The sequence below is a fragment of the Clarias gariepinus genome, chromosome 23 (genome assembly GCF_024256425.1).
Source record: "Clarias gariepinus isolate MV-2021 ecotype Netherlands chromosome 23, CGAR_prim_01v2, whole genome shotgun sequence".
Classification (NCBI taxonomy): domain Eukaryota; kingdom Metazoa; phylum Chordata; class Actinopteri; order Siluriformes; family Clariidae; genus Clarias; species Clarias gariepinus.
In genome coordinates, this window is record NC_071122.1 from 18,594,059 (window position 1) to 18,618,246 (window position 24,188).

General features: G+C 37.7%; 1 protein-coding gene across 1 annotated transcript in view; it reads right to left on the reverse strand.

The window, feature by feature from the left end:
• The window catches only part of LOC128511482 (copine-8-like), a 38,887-nt gene extending 16,717 nt beyond the window's left edge, over positions 1-22,170 (reverse strand). Inside the window, exons 1-7 of the mRNA XM_053484365.1 lie at positions 22,134-22,170; positions 21,932-22,007; positions 19,810-19,863; positions 16,714-16,775; positions 6,222-6,268; positions 2,618-2,799; positions 1,765-1,892 (exon numbers count right to left, since the gene is read on the reverse strand). Coding sequence (XP_053340340.1) covers positions 1,765-1,892; positions 2,618-2,799; positions 6,222-6,268; positions 16,714-16,775; positions 19,810-19,842 — 452 coding nt within the window. The 5' untranslated portion in view covers positions 19,843-19,863; positions 21,932-22,007; positions 22,134-22,170. The remainder of the gene's footprint in view (positions 1-1,764; positions 1,893-2,617; positions 2,800-6,221; positions 6,269-16,713; positions 16,776-19,809; positions 19,864-21,931; positions 22,008-22,133) is intronic.
• Positions 22,171-24,188: the final 2,018 nt, after the last annotated feature.

Sequence of the window (24,188 nt, forward strand, 5' to 3'; positions counted from 1 at the left end):
TACATTTAATAAGCTTTTGTAAGTGTAACAACAACCTGTCCAGGGACTGCGGGTGGAAATTAGCATTTTTGCTATAACCTGGCACATGACATCTCTTCTTATTTTAGACTAATGTTGTTTGTGCATTGTCCCTGATCAAATAAATAAAAAAAAAAAAAAAAAAAAAAAACAGATTATGATTTGTTTGCTTATTCAACCAGTTATTTTGCTGCACCAACACATATCTTTTCATGACTGGTGGAACTAACTAAGCGTAACTGGTGGAGCTGGCGACCAATTGTTAATGTAATTAACGGGGTTGAAAGTAGGTTTAAATTCTTTCTGGTACTAATGGTGAGGAGAATAAACCATGGAGGTGCTGGAATGTCCTTTAAAGCTCTTTAGTTTCTCTTAACTTTTTCACTTATTCCATTTGAAATATCAGCTCAGTTAAATTTCAAGTTGTCTTGTTGAATCCCAAATAGCGGTAAATTAAAAATTCAACCAAGGTGAAAAATCCCTTGTTCCACATAATGAGAAGTGCCCTTGATTAGGGTTTAGTGTGGGATTTTGGATTCAGGTTTGTGTTGGAAACTAGTTAGCATTGCAGTAGTCACAAATAAAAGAACTTGGACTGATCAAATGCAACACAGAACAACTTAGAAGCAATTATTAAGCCAGAGACAAAGAGGCAGCTCTCTTTGGCAGCCAGCTGCTCTCCACTCTTCACCCTTGTTGGCAACCGACAGTTACTTTATATAATTAACAGTCATTAGAACACCTGGGCTGCAGAGTGATACATACAGTTAAACATGCCTGTGCCCTTACTATCTATTATCACCACTCGTTGAACACCTCTCCTCCAATCAGATTACTTGATAGGAACTAAATGTGGTATAATATGTGGTATATACTTAATGCTATACACTGTATACTTAACTATGTAGTATCTAATTAAACCCTGGCATACAATATTAACTGGACCACCACAGTTTTCATAGCATAACCAGAACACAAATCCTGTAATTAAGTAAATGTAGAGATTACTTAGAGCAAATATTACTCAAGTTAAAGTAGAAGTTTTCCATTTACATGTACACTTGAGGAAAAGTAACAAGTACAGGGATTATATTAGCTCATCGTAGAGTTTTTCATGGAAATAGTATCTCTTTATTTTGAAGTATGCATTCATTCACACAATATGATCAAAAATATGTGGACACCCGACCAACACATCCATATCTGCGGCTTCCCCACAATCTTGCCACAAAGTTGGAAGAACTGTGTCAAATGGAACTGTCTTAAATGTCCTTGTATGTGTTAACTCTTCTTTTAATTGGTACTAACACATGCGAACCTGTCATGCCGTGACAGTGCCCCTGTGCACAAAGTGAGGGCCATACAAAATGGTTTGCCAAGTTTGAAATGGAAAAGCTTGAGCAGCTTTCACAGGGCCCCGCCCCCAACCTCTGAACACCTTGTCTGACCACAGTGCCTGACCTCATTAATACTCTAACCCCTAAATGGGCACAGACCCAATCTAAAATCTCGTGCAAAGACTTCATTAAAAATTTGTGGTCGCATTATGGTCGCGAGGAGGATAAGAGCATCTGACGAATGCCTAAATGTTAATATAAGAGAGGACGAACTCCATATTAATTCCCATAGTTTTGAAGTGCAATATTTAAATGATGGTTGGGTGTGCCATTAATTTTTGCTCATATACTGAATTGTACATGCCCACTGTGTTGCATAATTTTGTTCAGTATATATGTGCATACATGCCTGGCTACGTGGTTAACCACAGGTGCAAAGTTTGTTGGTCCATAAAGCTGGACAGTCTTTAAGCTCTGGTGGTACGCCTCCAAGATCCCCTCAATCCCATTACAATAGGGGTTTTCAATATTACCGTTCTGCAACACAAGACAAATGCAGGATATGATTATCCGGTTAGGAGGTAAATGTAAAAGTATCCATATATCTAAATTTCACTATTAATCATGAAAGAAACAAATCATTATAAGTGCTCTTCATCATACTGAAATGTGACACATTTGAATTACATTCCAGCACACTGGAGTTCATAGGCAACGATTATGAGATTAAAGGAAAGAATCTGGGTTGTGTAAGACCTCGTTAGGTGAACTGTATAGGAATCAGAGGCCCACAACAATAAAACATAGTCTCCAGCTATAACATTAGGTCCACCACTTCTTCGCCTCTCTGTAGGCGTTTATCATAAGCTGACACACTGGAACTTCTAGATGCAGTTCACAGAGAGAGAGAGAGAGAGAGAGCGGAAACAGAGGCTCTGATCAATTTAGCTTGCTTTGAGCCCGCATCGGTCCACAAGGACAGCACAACTCCATAATTCATCCCCGAGAAAACAGGGATAGGTTGCATTTCTACACCCTAGCATATATACGTTCAGGTACACCACATCCATCATTAGCAGGGATCTATTGTAACTTTTTATCATTTAACCTAGAAGGAGGGTTAATGACAAAGTTTACTTTTAATTTTAAAAAAGTAAGATAATGTATTACACATGCTCTTTGCTCAGAGGGAGGAATCCCTAGTATCGGTTCTTGTTCTAATAGAAAAGGAAAAATGCAGATATGTTTGCTTCATAACTCACCAGAGGAAACTCATGGGACACATGTCCATCCGGGGGTAATTTTGCCCCAAATCCCAGTGCGGGGAACATCTTGTCACTGTCGTAGTCCTGGATGATCTCTCCTACAGCCTTCAGTGCCATGGCATAGGCATTCATCTGGTAGGGGTTCATATAGTGGAGGGATGTAGACTGGGAAGGGTTACCTAGACATCAGCATTAGCATTGGGTTATGCAGTGAACAAAAAGCTACAGCATAGGGACAATTTACTGTGATCTACCCACAATATGGTATAGGCATGATTACTATAGAAAGCGTTTACCTGAACTGAGAAAAGGACAAAATAGAATGGAAGCCAGAGGACAGATCATTAAAACCTATGATTACATGGGTAAATCAACAGCTACATACTGTCATTAAAAACTCTCTCTTGTTACATTCTGACATACACTAAATATTTTATTACGTAAGCAAAAGTGTAAAAGGCAATTCCAGTGATTATATATTCAACAAAGGTGGCTTAGCGGGTAAGGCGGTGGCCTACTGACAAGCAAGTCTGAGGTTCAAACCACAGCACCATCAAGCTGCCACTGTTGGGCCCTTGAGCAAGGCCCTTAATCATCACATGTGTAATAACATATATACAGTGTAAGTTGTTTTGTATAAGGGTGTTTATCCAAAGTGTTGATGCTACAAATTTAAAATGCACTTTTCCCACAGCATGCATAACCACAAGTTTCATCTCTTCCAGGTCTCTGGCGGAAATTAATTTTATGTCTATTTAAAGCTTAATTAACATTTCAGTGCACAGATGAGATAAAAAGATTTGCATAAACCTTTATTGACAGAACTTAGACTTCCATTACAATGCTTCACAGCTAGACCTGACCGAGTCACAGACTGCACTCTAATCACAATGCACAACCTTTTAAACCACTGTAGGATAAGGGCATGCATAATAATCTGTTCTCGCTCCCTCTGTAGAGCTACAAGTTCTTCCTTTGCAGGGTGTGATGACACTCGTCTACTGCTGTGGCTTCTATCATACGGCAAAGCAATTTTAGCTTTCTTTGAGATGAAAGCTATTAATTATTATGTATTAAGATGGCTAAACTATTATGGGGCAATTAAAACTACTGATTGGTGAAAGCCATTTGGGTTTTTATGTGTATAGTAGTATATATCCGAAAACTGTAGCCAATCAGTAGTTTTGTCCTTTTTTAATTTAGCCCATAAAAGTACCACATAATAATTGGTAGCTTTCATAAAAGGCAAAGAAAGCCTTAAAAATTGCTGTCCAGTGTATTCCTTTAATGGAGCATCTGTTCTTGCTGGTCAGCCACTTGCCTTGATACCTCGGCTACTGCCGTCAAGGTGTCGCCACAGCGCACATCCAATCCGCACCAGACTTGGCATTGGTTTTATGCCAGATGTCTTTCCTGATGCAATCCTTCCATTTCATCCAGCCTTAAGACCGGCGTCCAGCGGCTGGGGTTTAGGCGTTGACATACTGTAGTAGGCAAGAAACCTACCACTGACCCACAGTATAGATCTACGTGTATACTCTTCTTATGTATTTTAGCCATTTAGCTGCATTACTTTAAAAACTGTTGAGTTGAGCTCAGCTAAAATAAGCAGATTGATGTTTCGTCAGGATTTTAGTTGTAGATCAGTGTCACCTTTCTGATTCATCTTAATACCTCTTCTGCCTCTACAATTGTGACATATTACTGTGGAGAGTCCCACATGGATACTCTGATCATTTACTCTTTCCATCATTAGTTCATATCCAAGTTTCTCTCTTGTTTAGTGAGTATCTATCATTCTGCAGATACTGAAAGTACTTAAGAATAGCTATTTATTAAGACTTTGACAGAAAAATTAGAAAGTGAAATAAAAACGGGACTCGGATTAACGCTGCAAAACAACATGACAAACATTTGCATAGAAACAAGCGGGTGTACATTGATAAATTAATCAAGAACTAACACAACTGGGTAACAAACCTGCGAGAGGGAATGGGTGGCAACGAGAACAAACATATACAGTATGTACATGACCCTTATGTGACATGTGATTCAAATAATTGAATCCTTGTAAAGCTGCTATAAGATGATATGTTTTGTTTAAAATGCTGTACAAGTAGTAACTTTAATTAAAGAAAAGAGTTTACAATCTGTTCTCAGTTCAGGTTTGATATTCTTGGCAGTCACCCAAACACGACAGATGTAGTATAGAGATTAGCTTCGGAAAAGAAAAAAAAAACATCGGAGGACAATATTAAACCATGCTAGAGGGTGTACTCTTATATTAAAGTATACAAAATAAACAGAAGGCTAAGTATTATTTAGCGGTTTTCAGCAGGGGGTCTTTTTTTGTTGTAAAAATCGTTCATTCTTAATGCGATGGTGTCTTTATTCAGAAACTAGTATATACAAACACTTCGAGACTGCTGAAAAGCTATTCACGGGGCTCCTTACTGTGTTGTTGAGTTTGAAGGGTGTTTGTTGTTGAAGGGTCTCTGAGCAGCTGTTGTTCATGTTATTTAGTTGTTATTCACAAACTCTGAATAGCAAGAAGAACTGCAGGCAGCCTTCCACAGAAAATCCCACTAAGCCCAACTAGATATTTTTTTCATACTTTACACCCTCATATGTTCTCGAGCACCATTTTCTTGGCTGGTCCACATTAGCTCTTGATTATTAATAGACTTTTCTTCTGCAGCTACTTTCAGAAGCCGAGCAATTATTAGTAATTGCTGTAAGAACAGGAGTGCGCCATTTATCATCAGCAGGTGCAGCCTAGCTATACTATATTACCAGCTTATTCTATACCCAGTTCCCCTGTGGGCAAGACGTAGCATTCATTTCAGATCCCCATTGCAGTGGGGTGTCTTTTCTTAAATATATAACACTTTAATCTATTAAACATAAGGGACATGGTGTTTAAGAAAGAAAGACTGGTTTTGGACTTTGGGGAATCTAATAAAACATTTAGAAGCTATTTATATATATACAGCCAGAACAGTATTAGTGCTGATTTTTTTTTCTGTTAAACATATAATACAGAAAATAAGTGTGCCAAAGAAGCTACTTCTGAGATTTATGCAACACAGAAGTGACCAATCTTGCTTCCATAAAAATTTCAAGTTGCTAACTTTAGCCGTTTTTGAGTGACGATTTTATACGCGCCCCCAAAATGGCCATTTTTCAGCACTGCCTCGCTTTAAACAATAATAATTTAAAGTTATTCATACTTCCTTATGAGTATTGATGCTAAAAGAGCATATGACTTGTAAAAAAATTTTTTGGTAAAAGCTTAAAATCTTTAGTGTCCATAACCATGTCAAATTCATGCTGTAATATCTTAACAATTTTGCATTGTTAACATAATACACATTTTAAGTTTTATGTCTTCTCATGTGAAATCTGAACTGCCCAAGTTTCATCTGAATGACTATTAAGATCATTCAAAAAAGTCACAGACACTACAGTACATAAAAGTGAATAAAATTGTATTGAAATATGAAAAATTGTGTTCCTATCTAAACATTTACGTGTCGCCTAGGTAAGACACTTTTTAGCACCAATAACATGTTTTGGTCAAAAGTAAAAAACAATTACTTACCATTAGAAGCGGTAAAATCAATGGCCACCGTGAAATTGATTTGGGTCCTGGATAGACAGCAAGGAGAAAAAAAGATGTCAATTTCATTACAAATACACATCAAGCACTCATTTCTTTGTACACACTACTGTATGTATATGATATGAAACATCCATAGACATTTCCTAATCACTTTAATAGTAATCCATAGAATTTCCTCCATTGAAGTTGCATCAGTTGGTCGGGTCTAGGCTCATCAATGTCACATGGCAATAAAATGAAGTCAGCTGACGACCTGAATGTACTGAATCACCAGGATATCACATCAATGCATTTCATTCTTCCCTGATGGCACAGACATATTCCAGGACTCAAATTGTGAAAGACTCTTTCTGGGAGGTTCTGGGAGCATGAGGAATCGTTTTCACACATGAATTATCCGCCATATTGCATGCTGTAAACAAAGCTACAGGCAATCAAAGGAAATATTCAAGTGTGTGACTTTTTTTTCCTCCTTTTTTTTTTGGTTGGGCAGGATATTTTCTAAGCTTGTTTTCTGCTCATCACAGTTGTATAGATTGGCTATTGGGATAAAGTTAGCTTTTGTATTCATTTGACCCATTCTGACTTCAAAGATCTATCCCTACCACAATACAGAACAATCTCTCAGGTTTTTTTTGTTTTCATTTTTCCTGTATAAACTCTAGAGATGATTGTGCATGGAATAAATAAATATTCAAATCGTTCCACTGAATGAACATTTCTTCCCGTTTTAATGTATAAAGTACTCCCTGACGCTCTTGACCTGTATTTGCATGGTTTCACGTGCTGCGTCACTGACACTGACACTGACTGATTGGACAATTGCGTAAATGAGCATGTGAACAGGTGCTCCTATTAAGGCGTCCAGTGAATGTAAACACACACATGCACACACTTATGTTTAATGGTGTCAGTCGCATCCACTTCAGCTGCATGGTCTAATTAGAGAGACCATGTAAGCAATTACACCAAGCTTGCCCAATTTAAGTTCTGTAGTGTTGAACAAGTAATTTTCCCCTGAACAAAAACATGTAGCTCACAATTGTGACCCATCTTTTCAGTATGGCTTAAAGAAATCTTAACAAATAATAATAATAATAATAATAATAATAATAAGCACTAAAAGAATTAGCTTGTGACCCAATATTATGAATGTTAAGTCCTTGAGCAAGACTAATAAATCTAACCAAAATCTAATTCTAATTTTGTGACCAGGAAATAAATGGCATAGCTTCTGCAAATATGATTAAATGGTAAAAGTGAAATGCATTTAGAAATATTTTTTTAATCGTTTGATGAGCTCCATTTTCGCATTCATGAGGAAAATTTCTTTTCAAATAAAGCAAGAATATTTTGCTGTATTTTGTAAAGCATAAATGCCAAAATATAATGTCAACATTGTTTTGGTTATATCGTTCAAAATTTTGTGGGATTTGATTTATAATTATCTCCTCCCACATCTTCATAACAATGGATAAATCAGCCTGGAGTTGTGTTTGTGCTTATTTAAGTACGCAATTTAGTATCAATCAATTATAGTCATTAAGTCATTGAGTCATTGAGTCATGGGCAGCAAATCGGAACCAAAAAAAAAAAAGTGCACACAAACCATTTTTGTAATTTTAAAGATTGTTAAAGAGCATGGGAAACAATATTTATCATAAAACTCTTGAGTATTGATTTGGAAGTAAAACAAAATATTACACCAGAGTATCCAACATAGATTAGTTAATTCTATGATATTGGTGTGCACAAATATCAAATTGTGTAACGACGGTAAATGATGCCTACATGTCCTCCATTAATGCTGTGGTACAGTACATTCAGTGACAAGAGTGTAAATGTCTTTTTCCTTGGATTTAACATTCTCCACAAATCCACTAAACACAATTCGTACATTAACTGCAACTGCTATTTTGCGAAACAAACTAGATAGTTTCACTTCGCTGATCACGTGACAGAAGGACGCAATGGGATTCCCTTTTCACAACTTCTCAACATTTGCTATGAAATGTGAACGCTTCGTATTGTGATTTGCTTAAAGCGTAGCAGATAAAAGCCTCTAAATAATACGCAGTGGTTTACAAATTTTTAAATTCAAAATTTCAAATTTATTATAGCCAACTTTGTGTGCCAAGGAAGACTAAATTGTGAAAAGGTTAAAAGTCCAAAAATGTCAATTTTGCTGTCAAACTGGTTCTCATCTTAGGAGACAATTATTCCTATCCATTGAAGTGATAGAACATTAAAAAAACATAATCCAATTTTCTAAAAGACTGAATTTATGCAGCATTAATCATGTGAATGAGTTATGCACTACGCAACTTAAGGGGAAAAATAAGCATAATACTGAGCACTTTAAGGGATTTAAAAGGGATAAGGACTAATACATTTGTAATGAAAAGGGCTGAAAAGTACATTAACCTTTAAAATCCCTAGCCACTACTAAGCCTCTCGCCCATTTGTAACCTGGATTCTAGTTATCCCCTTTATTAATTCATGAATGGCCATGTTCTGCATTTAAGCATGAATTACAAAACAACTCAATATTTTGATGATTAACTGCACAAAGGCAGGCAGAGGTGGTGATATAACCTTCAAACAGGTTTGGTGGTAGAATTACTAATGTCCCTGTATGTTAGGGATGTAACAGAATTCTCCAAATCTACTCCAGTGTTTCCCAATATATGCATTCAGATTTAAACCCAAAGTGGGTGTGGCCTAAACCTTTTTAATTTTTTATTTTTGACCATACCACTATGAGAGAAAATTCTAAGGTAGAAATGCCAGCAATGTCAGCATGCTCTGGCTGATCCACAGCCTCATCTTTTATAATCGGTCTCACCTGATGATGCACTGGAAATCATCCTTCTTTTTTTCCTCCTGCCTGCAATATTGTCGAACAAATTACCTGAAAAGATAACCCAACGGCTTGCCTAATTTAAACTATGGATGAATTAACAAACTCTGCAGTGAATGCAAAAAGCAACATGTTAAATGACCGCATTAGCGTAAAAACAGCCGACTCGTGCAACTTTATTGTTTTGTCCCACAGGATGTCCCAATGTCTCAAAATCGCACGTACTGTAAATGTTTATCCTAAGCTTTTTTTTTTTTTAAACAAGAGAGCGCAATAAAAATAAATAATGCGCTCCCTCTTCGGTTTAAATTTGTGAAATGTAATCTGAATAATATTTTATTCTATTTATAATAATCTAATAATAAGAAAAAATCTCATATACTGTACATACTTCAGTTACTTTTACTTGTTGAGATGATTTTTTTTTTTTTTGCAGTGGAAATTATATTCAGTTATATCCCTACAATATCCCTACAATTATTGGCACAGTGCTTTATTACTGTGTAAGGAAATGGTCTCTGCATGTGCTTGAGCATGGCCCAGTTATTCACAAGGAAGATCCAATTTTGTCAGGTTGGAGTTAATGCAGTGTAGTGACCCTAGACAGCACTGTGCAGGAGCCTGCGGAGAATGTACACAAGGCCAGGCATTGATCATTGGGCAGATAGAAACTCTTGTCACTATGCATTGGCCACTCATTTGTCAGGCAGAATAGAGGGAGCATGTCTGCAATGCTGCAGTAGGCAGGATGATGACTACAGTCGTCTAATTATAGAGGATGGAGTGAAGGGACGTTGACATGGGGTGGCATTCCAGGGAAAATCAGAATGCTAAGTACACTAGGGTGTCATTGGTTTTTACTAAAATATTGAGTTAAATTCATGTTTAATACACTTTTATTTTTCCACTGCCTCTTCTTATCACCCCATGATGGTAAGTGCTAGGACAGCAGCGTTTAATAAAAACTGTCAGGACGGGTCATGTGTTGGCTATCTGCCACTCAACCATCAGAGAGCACAGCAGAAGGTCAGTTTTTAATCAGAGCACAGCCATGCTCGCCCAGCATGGGTTTTATTTCAAACTACTACATGTTTGTGTAGGAGACACAGAGAGAGAGAGAGAGAGAGAGAGAGCTCAGGATTGGAATGGTAATTGGGAGGGTCAAGAAAATGCCTGAATTTCATCTTAGACAGATTGCTGTGGCATAACAAGTTTGCATTTGTGAAAGTATTACAAAAGTGTGTCCTACTGTCTTTTAAATATTCATTTATTTATTTTAAGCCGTATTGATCAGTGACTGTTCTGAATTGCCATGTTGAATAAAACTAAAGGATGATGCGTAGTTATGAAAAGTTAAGGCTTAAAACTTAAGAGTAGCTGCCAAAGAACTGCTACAGTAGCACAGTAGTAACCCTGCTGAGCAGTATCTATGGTTAATGGGAAGAACAGTATCGTTCCACTCTGATCGTGTGTGTGTGTGTGTGTGTGTGTATTCCACCTCCCTGGCCACTTAACAATTTGACACTGAAGCTAATCCGAAGTTGTGTCAGTCACTACTTCACTTCCTTAATTATTATTCCATTTTCTCTCCACTTCTCTTCTCCACTGGTATGTAAGAAAACTCATAATTGATTTCTATCATCAGAAATTACATCTCTAGCCCACTTTCTCATTTCTATTACACACACACTAAAAAGTATCAGCATTGCTTTGCACTTGTGTGCAATAGTACCATTCACCTCGCTGATCTGACTCATCCTGCCTATGATTGAGAACATCCATGTGCACGCTCACACACGCACAGACACACACACACACACGTGTGCGCTTTTTCTCATTTTGTGGAGGCCGTTTTTATGAATTTTGATCAGCCCACTCAGCTGTATGCTTCATACCTTCATCGCACCTGCTTCACCCTGCTGAAGACATTACAGCGCTTCCACGAGCCAAAACTAGGAGTTTAAAAATGTCTTTTCAGAGGAAAGTGTCCCATCTTGTTTTGGGAAATTTCAACCTGAAAAACTTAATGCTTTCGAAATATCTGGCTAACCTCACTGATAGGCCAACTTGCAGATTTTTACCTACACCACTGTGAAACTCAATGTTTAACATGATGTGTGAATATACAATTATGTGTAAAAGTTCATGCACCTTCTTTTAATTCTATGTATTTTTGTGTGCAAACAGTATGTAATTTATATGTTATTTACAGTGTTGGGTGTAATGTGTTACAAAGTAATGGGTTCGAGTACTTGGATTACTTTTTTGACGTAACGAGTAATATAATGCGTTAGGTCCGCCATTTAAGTACTCAGTTATGTAGTTAGTTTTTTCAAAAATGTAATCCATTATTCAGACAATTTATGTAATCCGTGAGCCAGACAGCAGTCATTCTCAATCCGTAGTGTGTGTGTGAAAGTCACCAACAAGCCCCGCCCCCGATAACCCACCCCCCTCTGTTATTCCTGCTGTTATCCCCCTATCTCACCTACGCGGTTTGACTATGCGAGAAACGACACAAACGACACACGGAAAGATGGAGACCTAATCACAACTTGATTTTGCTAAATTTTGACTAAGCTTTAGCCGTCAGACATATGGCCTTACATCTGCCACCAGAATATTTTGATATACAGGGTTCATTGTCAACTCAATAACTGCAATGTGCCCAGGTTCTACGGCAGCAAATATCATCAGCAAATCAGCAAAAAAAAAGCCCAAATCATCACCCCGGGACCGCCGTGCTTGATTGTGGGTTTGAGGTGTTTCTGCTGAAATTCTGTTTGTTTTTTACCCAAACATGTGCTGGGTATTAAGGCCAAACAACTTCACCTTGGTCTCATCCATCCATAGGAAATAGTTCCAAAAGTCTTGTGGCAGTTTTGCGAACCTCAGTCATATTCCATGTCCTTTTTAGACAGAAGTGGTTTCCCCTGGCCATCCTTTTAAACAACCCATACTTGTTCAGTCTTCTTCTAATTGTGCTGTCATGGCCTTTAACATTTAAAATGTTCAGTGAGGCATGTAGGGCCTGAGATGAAGCTCTTTTTGTCTTTCTCTGAGCATTGCACATTGCATTGTCTGACTTTGGGCTGAATGTGCTGGGACGACCACTCCTGGGAACTATTTTGAATGCTTTTCACTCTTAAATAATTTTTCTCACTATACTGTAAAAGGTTAAACTATACACTGTTTAAAAAAGGGTTTTAAAAACTTTTTTGATTATTGTGCAACCATAATGTACAGCAGAACATTGCTTATGTCTTAAGCCTGTCATAGTGTTAACACACACCTGAGCGCTCCAGACCAGCAAACCTATGCTTTAATAGGGGTGTGCACGATTAATGGCTGATGATTAGCAGCGTCTGGCTACACCTTACCCCTTTAAACATTGTGAAGGCAGGGAGGGTGTACTTAGTATTGCCTGCAGGTTTTTCCCCTTTTGACCTCATTTTTGTTAAATAAATAATGGCATGGTATAAAAAAGCTATATTTTCTTCGTCATAGGTTGTATTATCAACCTCTAATACCAAGACCAGCAGATGATTTTTATTATGTTTTCACATACACAAAACATCGAATTAAAAAAAGGAAAATTTACTTGTGCACGTGACTCTATTGTGCGTTTAGTATAAGCAAGCTACAATAAAGTTTATATTACATTTATTTTACTTTCAATACTTATGTACATTTAATATAAAAAAATCTAATTTTATATTTTTTATTATAGTAAATATCAGATATTTACTTTAACTTCTTCCAAAGTCATTTTCTAGTCAGATACTCGCACGTATGCTTTCAAGTACTTTATACAACACTGCCCAAGACAACCCTGGTATATGTGGTCATTTATCAGCATTTATTCGAGAGTTCATCTGGGCTGAGAATGCATAAAGGGCAAACTGAGCATTGAACAAACTGCATTTCATTACCAAATAATTAATTAAATAATAAACACATTTTTTAAATTATTGTTTTTACCGAAAGCCCTGCATTCACTGAACTGGAACTGTACCTACTACTGTAGCAATAAGTATGAAGTGTTTACTTGAGGACAGCATGTGTTTCTTATACTTGACTCACATGATATAATTATCTTTTAGTTTCGTACTAAGATATTTATAGCATGGTGCTTTTCTGTGCAAGTGCTATTTATCTGATGTACCTGTGAAACACCTAATAAGTGTGTTACACATCTTGCATTTTATTCCTCACAGTAAGTATACTCAAAAATTCATTTCTTTCCCCCTTTATTGCTAAATGGTGAAGGTGTGGTCTGAACTGTAATGCACTTACATAAAAACTTAGGTATATACTGTACCTAAGCATGACTAGCGCATGATTGACAGCATAGCAAATCAAACATTTCCTGAATACCTCAGAACTTAACTCGCTGTAGTTGTTTACCAAGGATTATTCACATCTCAAACGTGCTCATTTACTGTCTGTAGGTGGAAAGCTCACAGTGTGAAGCAGTAAGTACAGTATGCACGATTACTATGTTGATGCAGTTATACAGACTGCAGTTATACAGACTCTACACACCAATTAAATGCCATGTCAGTTACAATTAAATGCAAGTCAGATGCAGTTCACTTATAGCAGAACGGGCAGACTGTGATCACTGATGTCACTTAAAAGAAAACTATCGATAACTCATTCTCTGTAATAAATGGTACTATAATTTCTCATACACACACACTCTGACATGGCTTCTGTGTTTTTTGTTTAGAACTGTGGGGAGAAATATTTGACCTTTTAATATATGCATCCATTTAAGATATGCATGCCAACTTTGATTCTTTGATTTTCCACTTACAGGTGAAGTGAATAGCATTGCATATCTTCTTATGCCATAGCGATTCATTAGGATTAGGATGGCATACTGATGGCATCTTCAAAACAGCAGGTCTTCTGGGTGACCCAGGGTCAAGAGTGTGTGTTTGGGAAATACTAATACATGTGGGGCATGAAGGTTATGCTGCCTGGTAGTATTGTAGAGCTACAGTAGAACAAGCCGCTGAAAACAGTAATGCAGGTTATGATAGGAACAGAACACAGCTTGCTGTGTATAGGGCTGCACAGCCACTGACTGGTGTCAGAGTTCCCATGTTTACCCCTGTCCACCACCTAAAGTGCCTACAATAGCCATTTGAGTATCTGAAGTGGACCATGGAGCAATGGAAGAAGAAGAAGAAGAAGAAGAAGAAGTAGAACGTGCCCTGCCACACTACAAAAATTGTTCAGGAATTTTTTGAGGTGACAAATTCTCTAGATATCAGTTCGATTGAGGTTCTGTGGGATGTACTGGAAAATCCCGCTTGGAACCAGGATTCAAAGCTGCTAATTTATTTGTGCAAGATAAGACACTTCGCCTTTCAGAGGTCTTGCATGATATTTCCCAAACTTGAGATTCTTTGGCTATACTGAGTCTTTGTGAACAACAAATAGAAGCAAACTACGTAAATAAGTTAACATTAACATAATAATGTTAATAATAGCACATTTAGTTTGGATAATAAAATGGTTGAGGAAACATCACCAGGTGTGCTAAACAGCAAGTTTCATTATCAAAGTTGTGTGCTCGGGCTACCATCAAGGGGGAAACATTTTTTGCAACACTATATTAAAGGTAAGCCGTGAGAGACGTGCCTTGGGCGGCTGAGGATCCGGGTTCGATTGCCAGCGGTCGGTGGGTTGCCACACCCCATACTATCCTGCCGCTTGTGCCATTTGAGAGTTTTTAATTAAAAAATTGGTAAATGTTAATGTTTGAGTTTGGGTTTGTCATGCATTTCTTTATTCAGACATTGCACGATTATAAAACAAGTAAATCTGAATATATTAAAATTGTAATTAATTGTTATTAATCACAGACTATGACTGTGATTAACTAGATAAAAAATATATAATCGCTTGACAGCACTAATTATTATACATATACATATATTTTTCCTTATTTATGTTTTTATGATAAAAGCTGCTCACCTTCCACTAGACGTTCTTAAATATCTATGGTGCTTGTACAGAACTATTAAAAGCATTCTATCCAAGGATGCTGCCTAGCTGATTGAAGGTGACCCCTCTTTCACTCTTTTCAGAATATCAGATTGAACAAGCACTTAAAAGCACTGGGGCCATTTAGAAAAACATATCTGCCAAGCATTATTCAGCCTGAATGGGTCCCTAAAAAAAAAATAAAAAAAAAAAGAATTGGAAAAATAAATTTCAGTTTGGGAGGGGGGTTGTCTTCTTTTTAGCACCACTGCTTTGGGCTGTTTCTTTCAGAGGCATGACAGTGAGGAAAGCCCCGTCTAACCTGTGAAATGTCAGAGCATTTAAAAGACAAGCTGATCAGACACTGCATATCCAGACTGCTTTTTTTGTTGTTGTTTTTCAGGAGAAAATAGATCTGCTTGTCTTGTCTTGTTTTGACAAGTGATAGATCAGAAGAAAGAGAAACAGCCAGATGTTGACTATGTCGTAAATTAAAGTACCATGTGAATTGTTCCTCCTCACTAAAGTGGTGCCATAGAGGCCATAGAGGCGCACTATAGCTATTTATCCAGACATATACAGTACATGTGTCATATACAGAAATGAGAAATCGTCCTCGTACTAACTGTGTGAGTTACACACTGAGAAAGAAGCATGTCTCAGTGACCTTGGACTCAAGTGCATATTACATTCACATTATGAGCCTGAGCTCGACTGTCTGACATAGTGATGTATCCATAATGTTCTTTATGTTTTGATTACCCCCCCAAAAAAAAAACATGCTATGGGAAAGTTTCTTTACAAAGATCACTCAAAAAAAACACTGACATTAATTTTACCTAAACCATTTCAACATGGAAAATGAAAATCGTGATAATGGCCCACATTTACTGTAATTACTTCATCACGTTAATTTAATTACAGTTCATTTGATAATTCAATCTAGGACTAATCATGCAATTAACACTCCCATTAGTTGATTTCAATGCATGCATCTTCTTATTAATTTATCATTATATGAATCATTTTATTATTATTTTAAATATCTTTCGCATTTGTGTCATGGGCGGGCTGGTGACGTAGTGTTGTTAGCACTGTGGTCTTTCACCTTACGCGACAAGGGTTCGAGTCCCACTTTCGGGTCTGTGGTAAGTCCAAGTTTCCTATAGTGTGTGAGTGCCCTGTGATGGATTGGCACGTCCAGGGTATACCTCGACTCATGCCCTACTCCCCTGGGATAGGCTCCAGGCCCCCCACAGCCCTGTACAGGATAAGCGGTATAGATAACGAGTGAGTGAGTGAGTGAGATTTGTGTTACACATTACACATTACATTTGACAGCAAAAAAAAACACATTATTTCCCCAGTCTTTTATTCCACATTTTGTATTCCTGATTGCTTTCGTGTTTAAATGCAAGTTCTTGTATTGTAAGGCATCAGTCTAGGCCCTGTCCGGAAGACTTCACACAGATAATCTGCATGAACGATGTGCTCAGAAAAATCGCCTAAATCCAACTTTTCCCACATAAATACTGAAATAACAACGTAGCACAGACGACTGCTCAGAGATTCCAGAAAAACAACACAGCTGCAGGCTTTTATATCTCTACTTACCCTCCTTTGATGTAATCGAGGAAAGTGAATTCAGACTCCACGGAAAAAGACAGCAGTGTCACCTGTGTGAGAAAATTGAAACATTTGTGTTCAGTAGAATGACAGGACCAGGCAGAAAAACTAATATAGCAAATATAATATATAACTATTTTGTGATGTGTGCAGTTAGGTGATTACATCTTTTGAGAAATGGAAATTTGTTTGTTTTCAAATGCTGACAGAGAACGTAACAGGGACAATTGAAGCGAATAATGAAAAGTAAGCTGAATGAGGACAGCGTGAGCCGGAATTGTTGTATCCTGTTTTCTTAAACTCACAGTTCACTAAGCCTTTTTCAACCAAATCTATTGAAATAAACGATTAAGATAAATAAGATAAATGAATAAATTACTGGGCGTTCAAGTCAAACTGGGACTTTTCTGCTTTTGTGCAGAATAACAGAACATTGTTATGAGAGTAAAATCTCCCTTTATTTCTCTTTTCTATAATCCCCTGCTACACTAATGCACTTATCCCAGTGTTTCACTAGTGCTTGGATACCATCAAGGTAGAAAGTTTTCTCGGTACACGGGACCCATGATCGGACTGCCTGCTTAATGTGTGAAGCGCTGGCCTCCCAGGAGCTCCTTGAAGAATTGAACATGTGGAAATGGCTTCAAGCGAAGTCAGGACTGGATGTGGAAATAACTCCTAGATGAGTTCCTGTAATGTACAAGTTGTGTTGCTGAATGATTGTATGTACAGTTTCCACAGACAGATGTGTCTCTTCTACAAGTTGGTGAAAAACGATCCTTCGTTTTTTTTAAAGCTCAGGCGTTCCATTCGCTCTATGTTCACACAAATGACTACAGTGGTCTCTGAGCCTTTGCGGCCGGCATTCACAGATGTACGGGTCTTCTTTAAACATTTGCACCATTTAAATGCTTTACTGCAGCTAAGAGTCTCTTCACTGTACTATACTTAAAGTCTTCTGTAAAGGTCAATTAGTTTTACACTTTCCTTCATGAAATATGCCTGAAGTGCCTGATTGACTTGGACGCTTCTCGTATTTTCTCTCCTTAATAAACTTACACTATGTAGATTTTGGTCCATGAGTTACTGCTGATTTGAAATGTTAGCTATTTACCTTATAGTACTTGAAGTGTCAGATGGCAATTTGCCCTCTTTTAGTGAAATGCTTAAATATTTGCATTCACATATGTACACTACTTACCCCTAAAGGTTGCACACTTTAATATTTCAATCAAACACATTTTGCTTTAATTACAGCACAGAATTCGCAAGGTGTGAAAATTAATACCCAGGCCATGGGTTAGCTCAGGGGTTAGGGCGTTGGCCTGCTGCCCGGAAGGTCCCAGATTCAAACCACATTACCACCAACCTACCACTGTTGGCCTTTGTGCAAGGCCTTAACCCTCAACCAATCAAATTTATAATGAGATAAACTATAAATAAGTGTGTCTGCCAAATGTCATAAAGGTAAAATGATTCCTCCTGCTTCAGGGCCACTCTTTGACAATTTTTACAAATTGATGCCGTGCCATCGGGGAAGAAAAAAAAGTCAGTGTGCGTTTGCCATGGCATTGGTCATGTTATGCAACATTATAAAATGCTTAAATTTGATAAGCTGGTCAGTACGGTCAGGTCATCAGTTGACTGATTTTTTTTTTTTATGGGTTACATAACGTTGCATGATGGATGTAAAGAATGTCTATCAGATAGTAAGCAGCTTTTATCACAAAAACATGAATATAAATAAGAAAAAAAATGTATATACTATTGAATTTGTAGCTTATCCTGTTGCATTCATTATTTTGGTAGTTTTCATATAAAGCATATGACCAGGGACAGTCTGAACTCATCACTCATCATTGGGCTAAATATCCTCCCTAGAAAACTGACGCTTTAAATGAGTGGTTTTCCTATGGCCACATAGCTGCTTTCTCAATTCTGTGGGATCTTGTCACATTGTGTGTTAGAAATGTTTTAAATTTCTTTATTAAATGAGATTTCTACTTTAGATTTTATATGATGCAACTTTAACATTTTTCCCAACCACATTTCTTCAGTGAAGTTCCCGGTCCGGCGCTATCCTTCCAGGTTTTTATAACGCGTTAAACTATTCTTAATCCAGTTTCGGCAATCTCCTTTTCTTTTCTTGATGCAAGCTAAAAATGTAATCCTTCTGATATGTCTTCCAAAAATGTATTTTGAACTTGTCTGGGTGCTAGAAATCACAACGCCATTATTAAAGTTATATTAGTCTAACATTGGTGATTAGTCTAATATTGGAATCTTAAAATAAATCACAATATCTGTGTTGATACAGTATTAATAAAAAAATTTTCTTTGTAGCTTTAAAAAGCATTAAATGTGAATAAACATGGTTAAAATTGACACATTATCATAACTGAATAAATAAATAAATAAATACTCTAAAGATTGACCTTATGGTGGTTACATCATCACACCACCAAAAATCCACACAACTAGAATCCATTGTGCCTGAAAACCTTACGCTTGTGTGTTTTTCTGTTTTAATTCCTTATTGGAGTCTTTTCTATAATTCAATAGTAGATTATGTTCTCATATCAAAAATCGCCCGCAATATTACTTTTGTGCGTCCAAGAACAAGACAGTGAGTGATGGGAATGAGAAAAGCAGATGAAGTTAGGTAATGTTGCCAGGATGGGCTTGGGATGTAGAGTACAGGAAATGAGGCATCTGTGGTGCAGTCATCAGTCTGAGGAACAGATTTATGTCACATTTACTCTTTTAGGATACAAATTTCTGCTTTTGGGTCTACAATCAGAATCACTCACAGATCTCTCTCTCTCTCTCTCTCTCATTTCTCAGGCCATTTATCACCTCTAACCTTTACTATCTGTTAAATATTGTTGAATATTGCATTGTCTAAGGATGTGTCAAAGGCATTGTCTCCGTGCATCTACATAAGCAATCATCGGATCTTTATTTATTTTTACTCCTTTAATTAGTGGGGGTGTGAAAGGAGACAGCGAAATATGTGAAAAGCTTGCAGGCAAACAATGTGCGACTTTATATGTTTATGTGTATGTATTCCAAAATTAAACTCACCGTGCCAGAATTGACGTATTTCTTCTTTTTCATCTTCTTCTTTGGATTCACTACCTATAAACCAGGATGGAGAAACCATCTGAGAGCCAAGTCTAAACACGCTCACGCCTATCAGATTGGGTAAAAGACGTCCAAGTTACATAAAAAAGATATTTTTGTTACGCGGGTAAATGTACTGTCATCGTCTATACCGCTTAAGCCTGTATACAGGGTTGCAGGGGGGGGGGGGTGTAGGTGGTAGGGGCCTGGAGCCTATCCCAGGAGAGTGGGGTACATCCTGGATGGGGTGCCAATCCATCCACACTATGGCCAATTTGAGAACACCAATTAGCTTAATCTTTGGGTCTTTGGACTGTGGGAGAAAACCGGTGTACCTGGAGGAAACCCGCTAAGCATCGGAAGAACATGCAAACTCCATGCACACAAAGGCAGGGATCGAACCTGGATAGGAATTAAACCTATACCCTGTAGGTGCAAGGCGACAGTGCTAACCACTAAGACACTGAGTTTAATATACGGCTCAAAACAATTAAGGAAACATTTAATCCCGGTTTGACTTGAACGTCCTCATATGTATATGTAAGGTTCTTGTTAAACCAGGACTAAGTGTTCCTTTATTTTTTTTGTGCAGTATATTTTTCAGAAAATGTTGATGATGTATCACGAACAAGCCCTGAATAGCAAGTTCTGAAAAAAACATTCCATTACAGTGACATCTGGCTCCTGGGAAAAGAGCCTACAGGAACATCATATTCAATCAATGTCAGAATTGGAAATAAAGAGATGCCGTCACAAAATAATCGATAACTCATAATAATGACATAATAATATTAAAACTATGCAGTTAAGTGATTAAATAATGATATAAGCCCAGTTCAGGGCTCTCCTACGAAATCACGCCACAGTTCAGGTGAAAGTGGTATCACAGGGAATTATTCAGTCCTACAGTAAGAGAGCAGAGTTACAGTGAGACAATGACTAATCTGCGTGCATTTTTCTTCCTTTATCTCTCTCCACACTTTAACAACTTTGTTTTCCCACCTCAGCGCTCGGTCTCGGTTTCACATGCAGGATTATATAATGAAAGGGGAGCGAGGAAGCAGAGCGCGCAGTGTTTGACTGCATATGCAGTGATGGTAATGGTGGGAGAGATAGTTGGGCCAGTAGTGGCCAGGTCATCTATATTATTGACAATTTAGCAAGATGGATGTGGCAGAGGCCGGATGTCTGCAGATGCACAAAGAGCGACAGAGGTGAAACGCTGGAATCCACACAAAGCAGCGGAACGACCACCTGCCAGCTTTTTACATCCATCGTCCAAGGAGAAAATATTGCTAATGCACAGGGTTTCTCTAACACGGAATGAATCGATGATTAAAATGGGCTCTTTCATGCTTAAATCAAGGTTAGGTCTGTCTATAGACAAGCTGAACTTTCTCTCCGTGACTTTACTTGTAATGTTCAAGAGCTTCACAAAAAGTGCATAAGCAGTTGTGTATAAAAATACACACTCTCCTGGAGGAGGCAGTGTGATGCTCTGGGCAATGTTCTGCTGGGAAACCCAGGGTCCTGGCACTCATGTGGATGTTCCGTTGACATATACCGCCTACCTAAACACTGTTACAGACCAAGTAATACAATCCTTCATGGCAGCGATATTCCCTAATGGCCGTGGTTTCTATCAATAGGATAATGTGCTCTGACACGCTCCAAACAATTGTTCAGGAATGATTTGAGAAGCATGAGAAACAGTTCCAAGTGTTGACTCGGCCTTCAGATTCCACAGATCTCAATCGGATCGAGCGTTTGTGTGTGTGCTGGACAAACAAGTCTGATCCTCGCAACTTACATGACTTATTGGATCTGCTTTTGATGTCTTAGCGCCCTGTTGTTTTATATTTCAGAGATCGTTCCAGGTTACCAGCACAATAAACGCTATAGAGAAGTCTTTACGCAATAGATAATGTTATCTAAATGCAGACAGTGAAATCCTCACCAAGGTTTTTAATCTTAACATAATAGGATCGTTCTCAATCCTTTATTGAGATTTCACCAGCAGAAATGCTAACGAACCAGTTATTAAAACTGCAACACAAATTGAGGCGTTTGTAAGTGAGCTCACCTCATACACGTTGAACTGGCTCTGACCTCGGGCGAGCTCGCGATAGCTGGTGGTGTATTCGCCAATGAAATCGTGGCTGAAAAAAGAAACCAAAATTAAATCAGGGTTTTACAGTAGATCCATTAACATTAAAGACGAGAGATGTTTCTACTGAATTCGACAAATTATTATGCTTATATAAACAAATGAAATGGTGCCTAACCTTCCATCTCGATCCCAGTCATACACCTCGACCTTAATTGTTCTGAAACGTAGACAAATTGTAAAAAAATTATGGGGTTACACAACAGGTTCTAGTATTTCACTATTAAAGACACAGTGATACAGTCTTGAGGCACTAATCATTTCTTCATATTCTTCTTTAAAGGGTCCAAATTTCCCTGTATTTTTTATGCAGTCTTAAGGAACAGTTCTCCAGGCTTCCTGTAGGACATTTTTAGCTCTCATTTCCAGCCCAGTCCCTGTACCTGACCAGTTTCAGAGGAATGTTTTTTATTTGTTAAGCCACATTATGATCTATGAATCATTCAAGCAAAAAAAAAAATGATCTAAATAAGACATGAACCAGTGAGAAACAGGTGCAGATGATTGCAGATGATCAGGCTGGTGATTAGTACAGTATACTGCTGATGCTGAAAGCTGAGTGGTTGGAGACAAGAGGGGAAATGAGGTCGCTGCTGAGGTTGTTAAATAAATAGGATAAAATTTTACAACTGTACAGTATCTTTAGGTGCTTTTAAACATGTTCCCATTTATTTTAATTTAGACTACATCATTTAATTTATTATGAAGAATTTTGCAAAATCTAAACGGTCAAAGGCAAAAAACAGGTAGAAGTCACATGAGGTGCGAACAATGATACAGGTACCTAGGCAAAAGACGAAGCCAGAAACCAGGCACATTATCTTAGCCGTGATCACAATATCAATTAAAGTGAAAGGCTTGGTATTGACTGGTGCATAAAACAGAGCAACTAGATCACAATGATCTCTTCTTTCTGTAAAAATGCACAGGTGTGTGTAATACGACATAGTTCTCAGCAGCCATGTTTTTAAGCTACTTAGGTTGTCACAGGAAGTATAAATAATTGGCATTTCCAGTATTCACGTGACAAAAAGTCTGCGCTAAAGGAGCAACATCAAGCTGTTGCAGGTCACTTAGGAAGGGGGTGATCCTTTTCCAAATCAGTGATTCTGTTTTTTTTTTTTGTTTTTTTTTTGCGGACATATTGGTGTTATATCATTTACTTGGATATTTAAAGTTGCACTGAGTAAATACTGAATAAAACAAAAAAGTGCCTGTCTTCAATTCAGATTGCAAAATATTTTCTATACCCACTTCATACAGAGTCAGCCAAAAAATGTAGACACACTTCAGGTAAAGAACAACTTGTATAGAATTTGAAAGGAATAATTTTACTGTCACCATAAAATTTCAAGACAGAATCAGAATATTAATGAAAGATTTGATGGAATAAAAAAAAGAAAAACTAACACAATCAAGCTGTAAGTCCTAGGTGCTTGGACCTGTAAAATATTCATAGAAGGATTTTGATGTAAATGAGGCGATTCTGCTAAAACAACACATTTCAGCCTTGGCTGGTTATTATGCTTACGTGTTTATTTTACTTTAACAATCAAAAAACTTGGAAGGAATGTCATCGTCAGCAGCAGCAACTTTAATTGGCCTGTTGTATCACAGGGCCTCAATTAAGTCATCAGTCACGTTCGCACTAATAGACAAGGGTGTGGAACGCGGGGGTCTTACATCCCTCAGTGGGTGTTTCTGCTCTGCAGCTCACACTGTCAAGATTGTGGGGGGAAATGTGGCCACCTGCACATATTAATGAGGGAAAAAACGCAGATCCCTGTAAATAAGCTCATTAGTATAACAAGACTCATGCACCGCTTAAGAAAGAGTCTTAGAGAAAGAGTAACTCAGCTCATTTACATTATGTTTTATTTCAAGCTTTTCTGGTCACAATTGATACAGAACGCACTGGCAAATCATTAAGATTGTTTACCTAAAACATTGCTAATTGTTGGATGCATTCTACTGCAAAGTCGCCATGATCGCAAATAAAAAAAAAGGAGCTGAAAAAAAATCCTGAGAAGTTTTCGATGAGCTCTTCAGAAGTGCGAAAGAGTACGGGTAGTGAAATCGACTTGGCACACTTTGCTAGTGTCTTTAAACTGCTGTTGCTGAGTAAGCTTAATGACATTTCTTGCGATCTCTGAACTGTAAACCCATTTCTGGC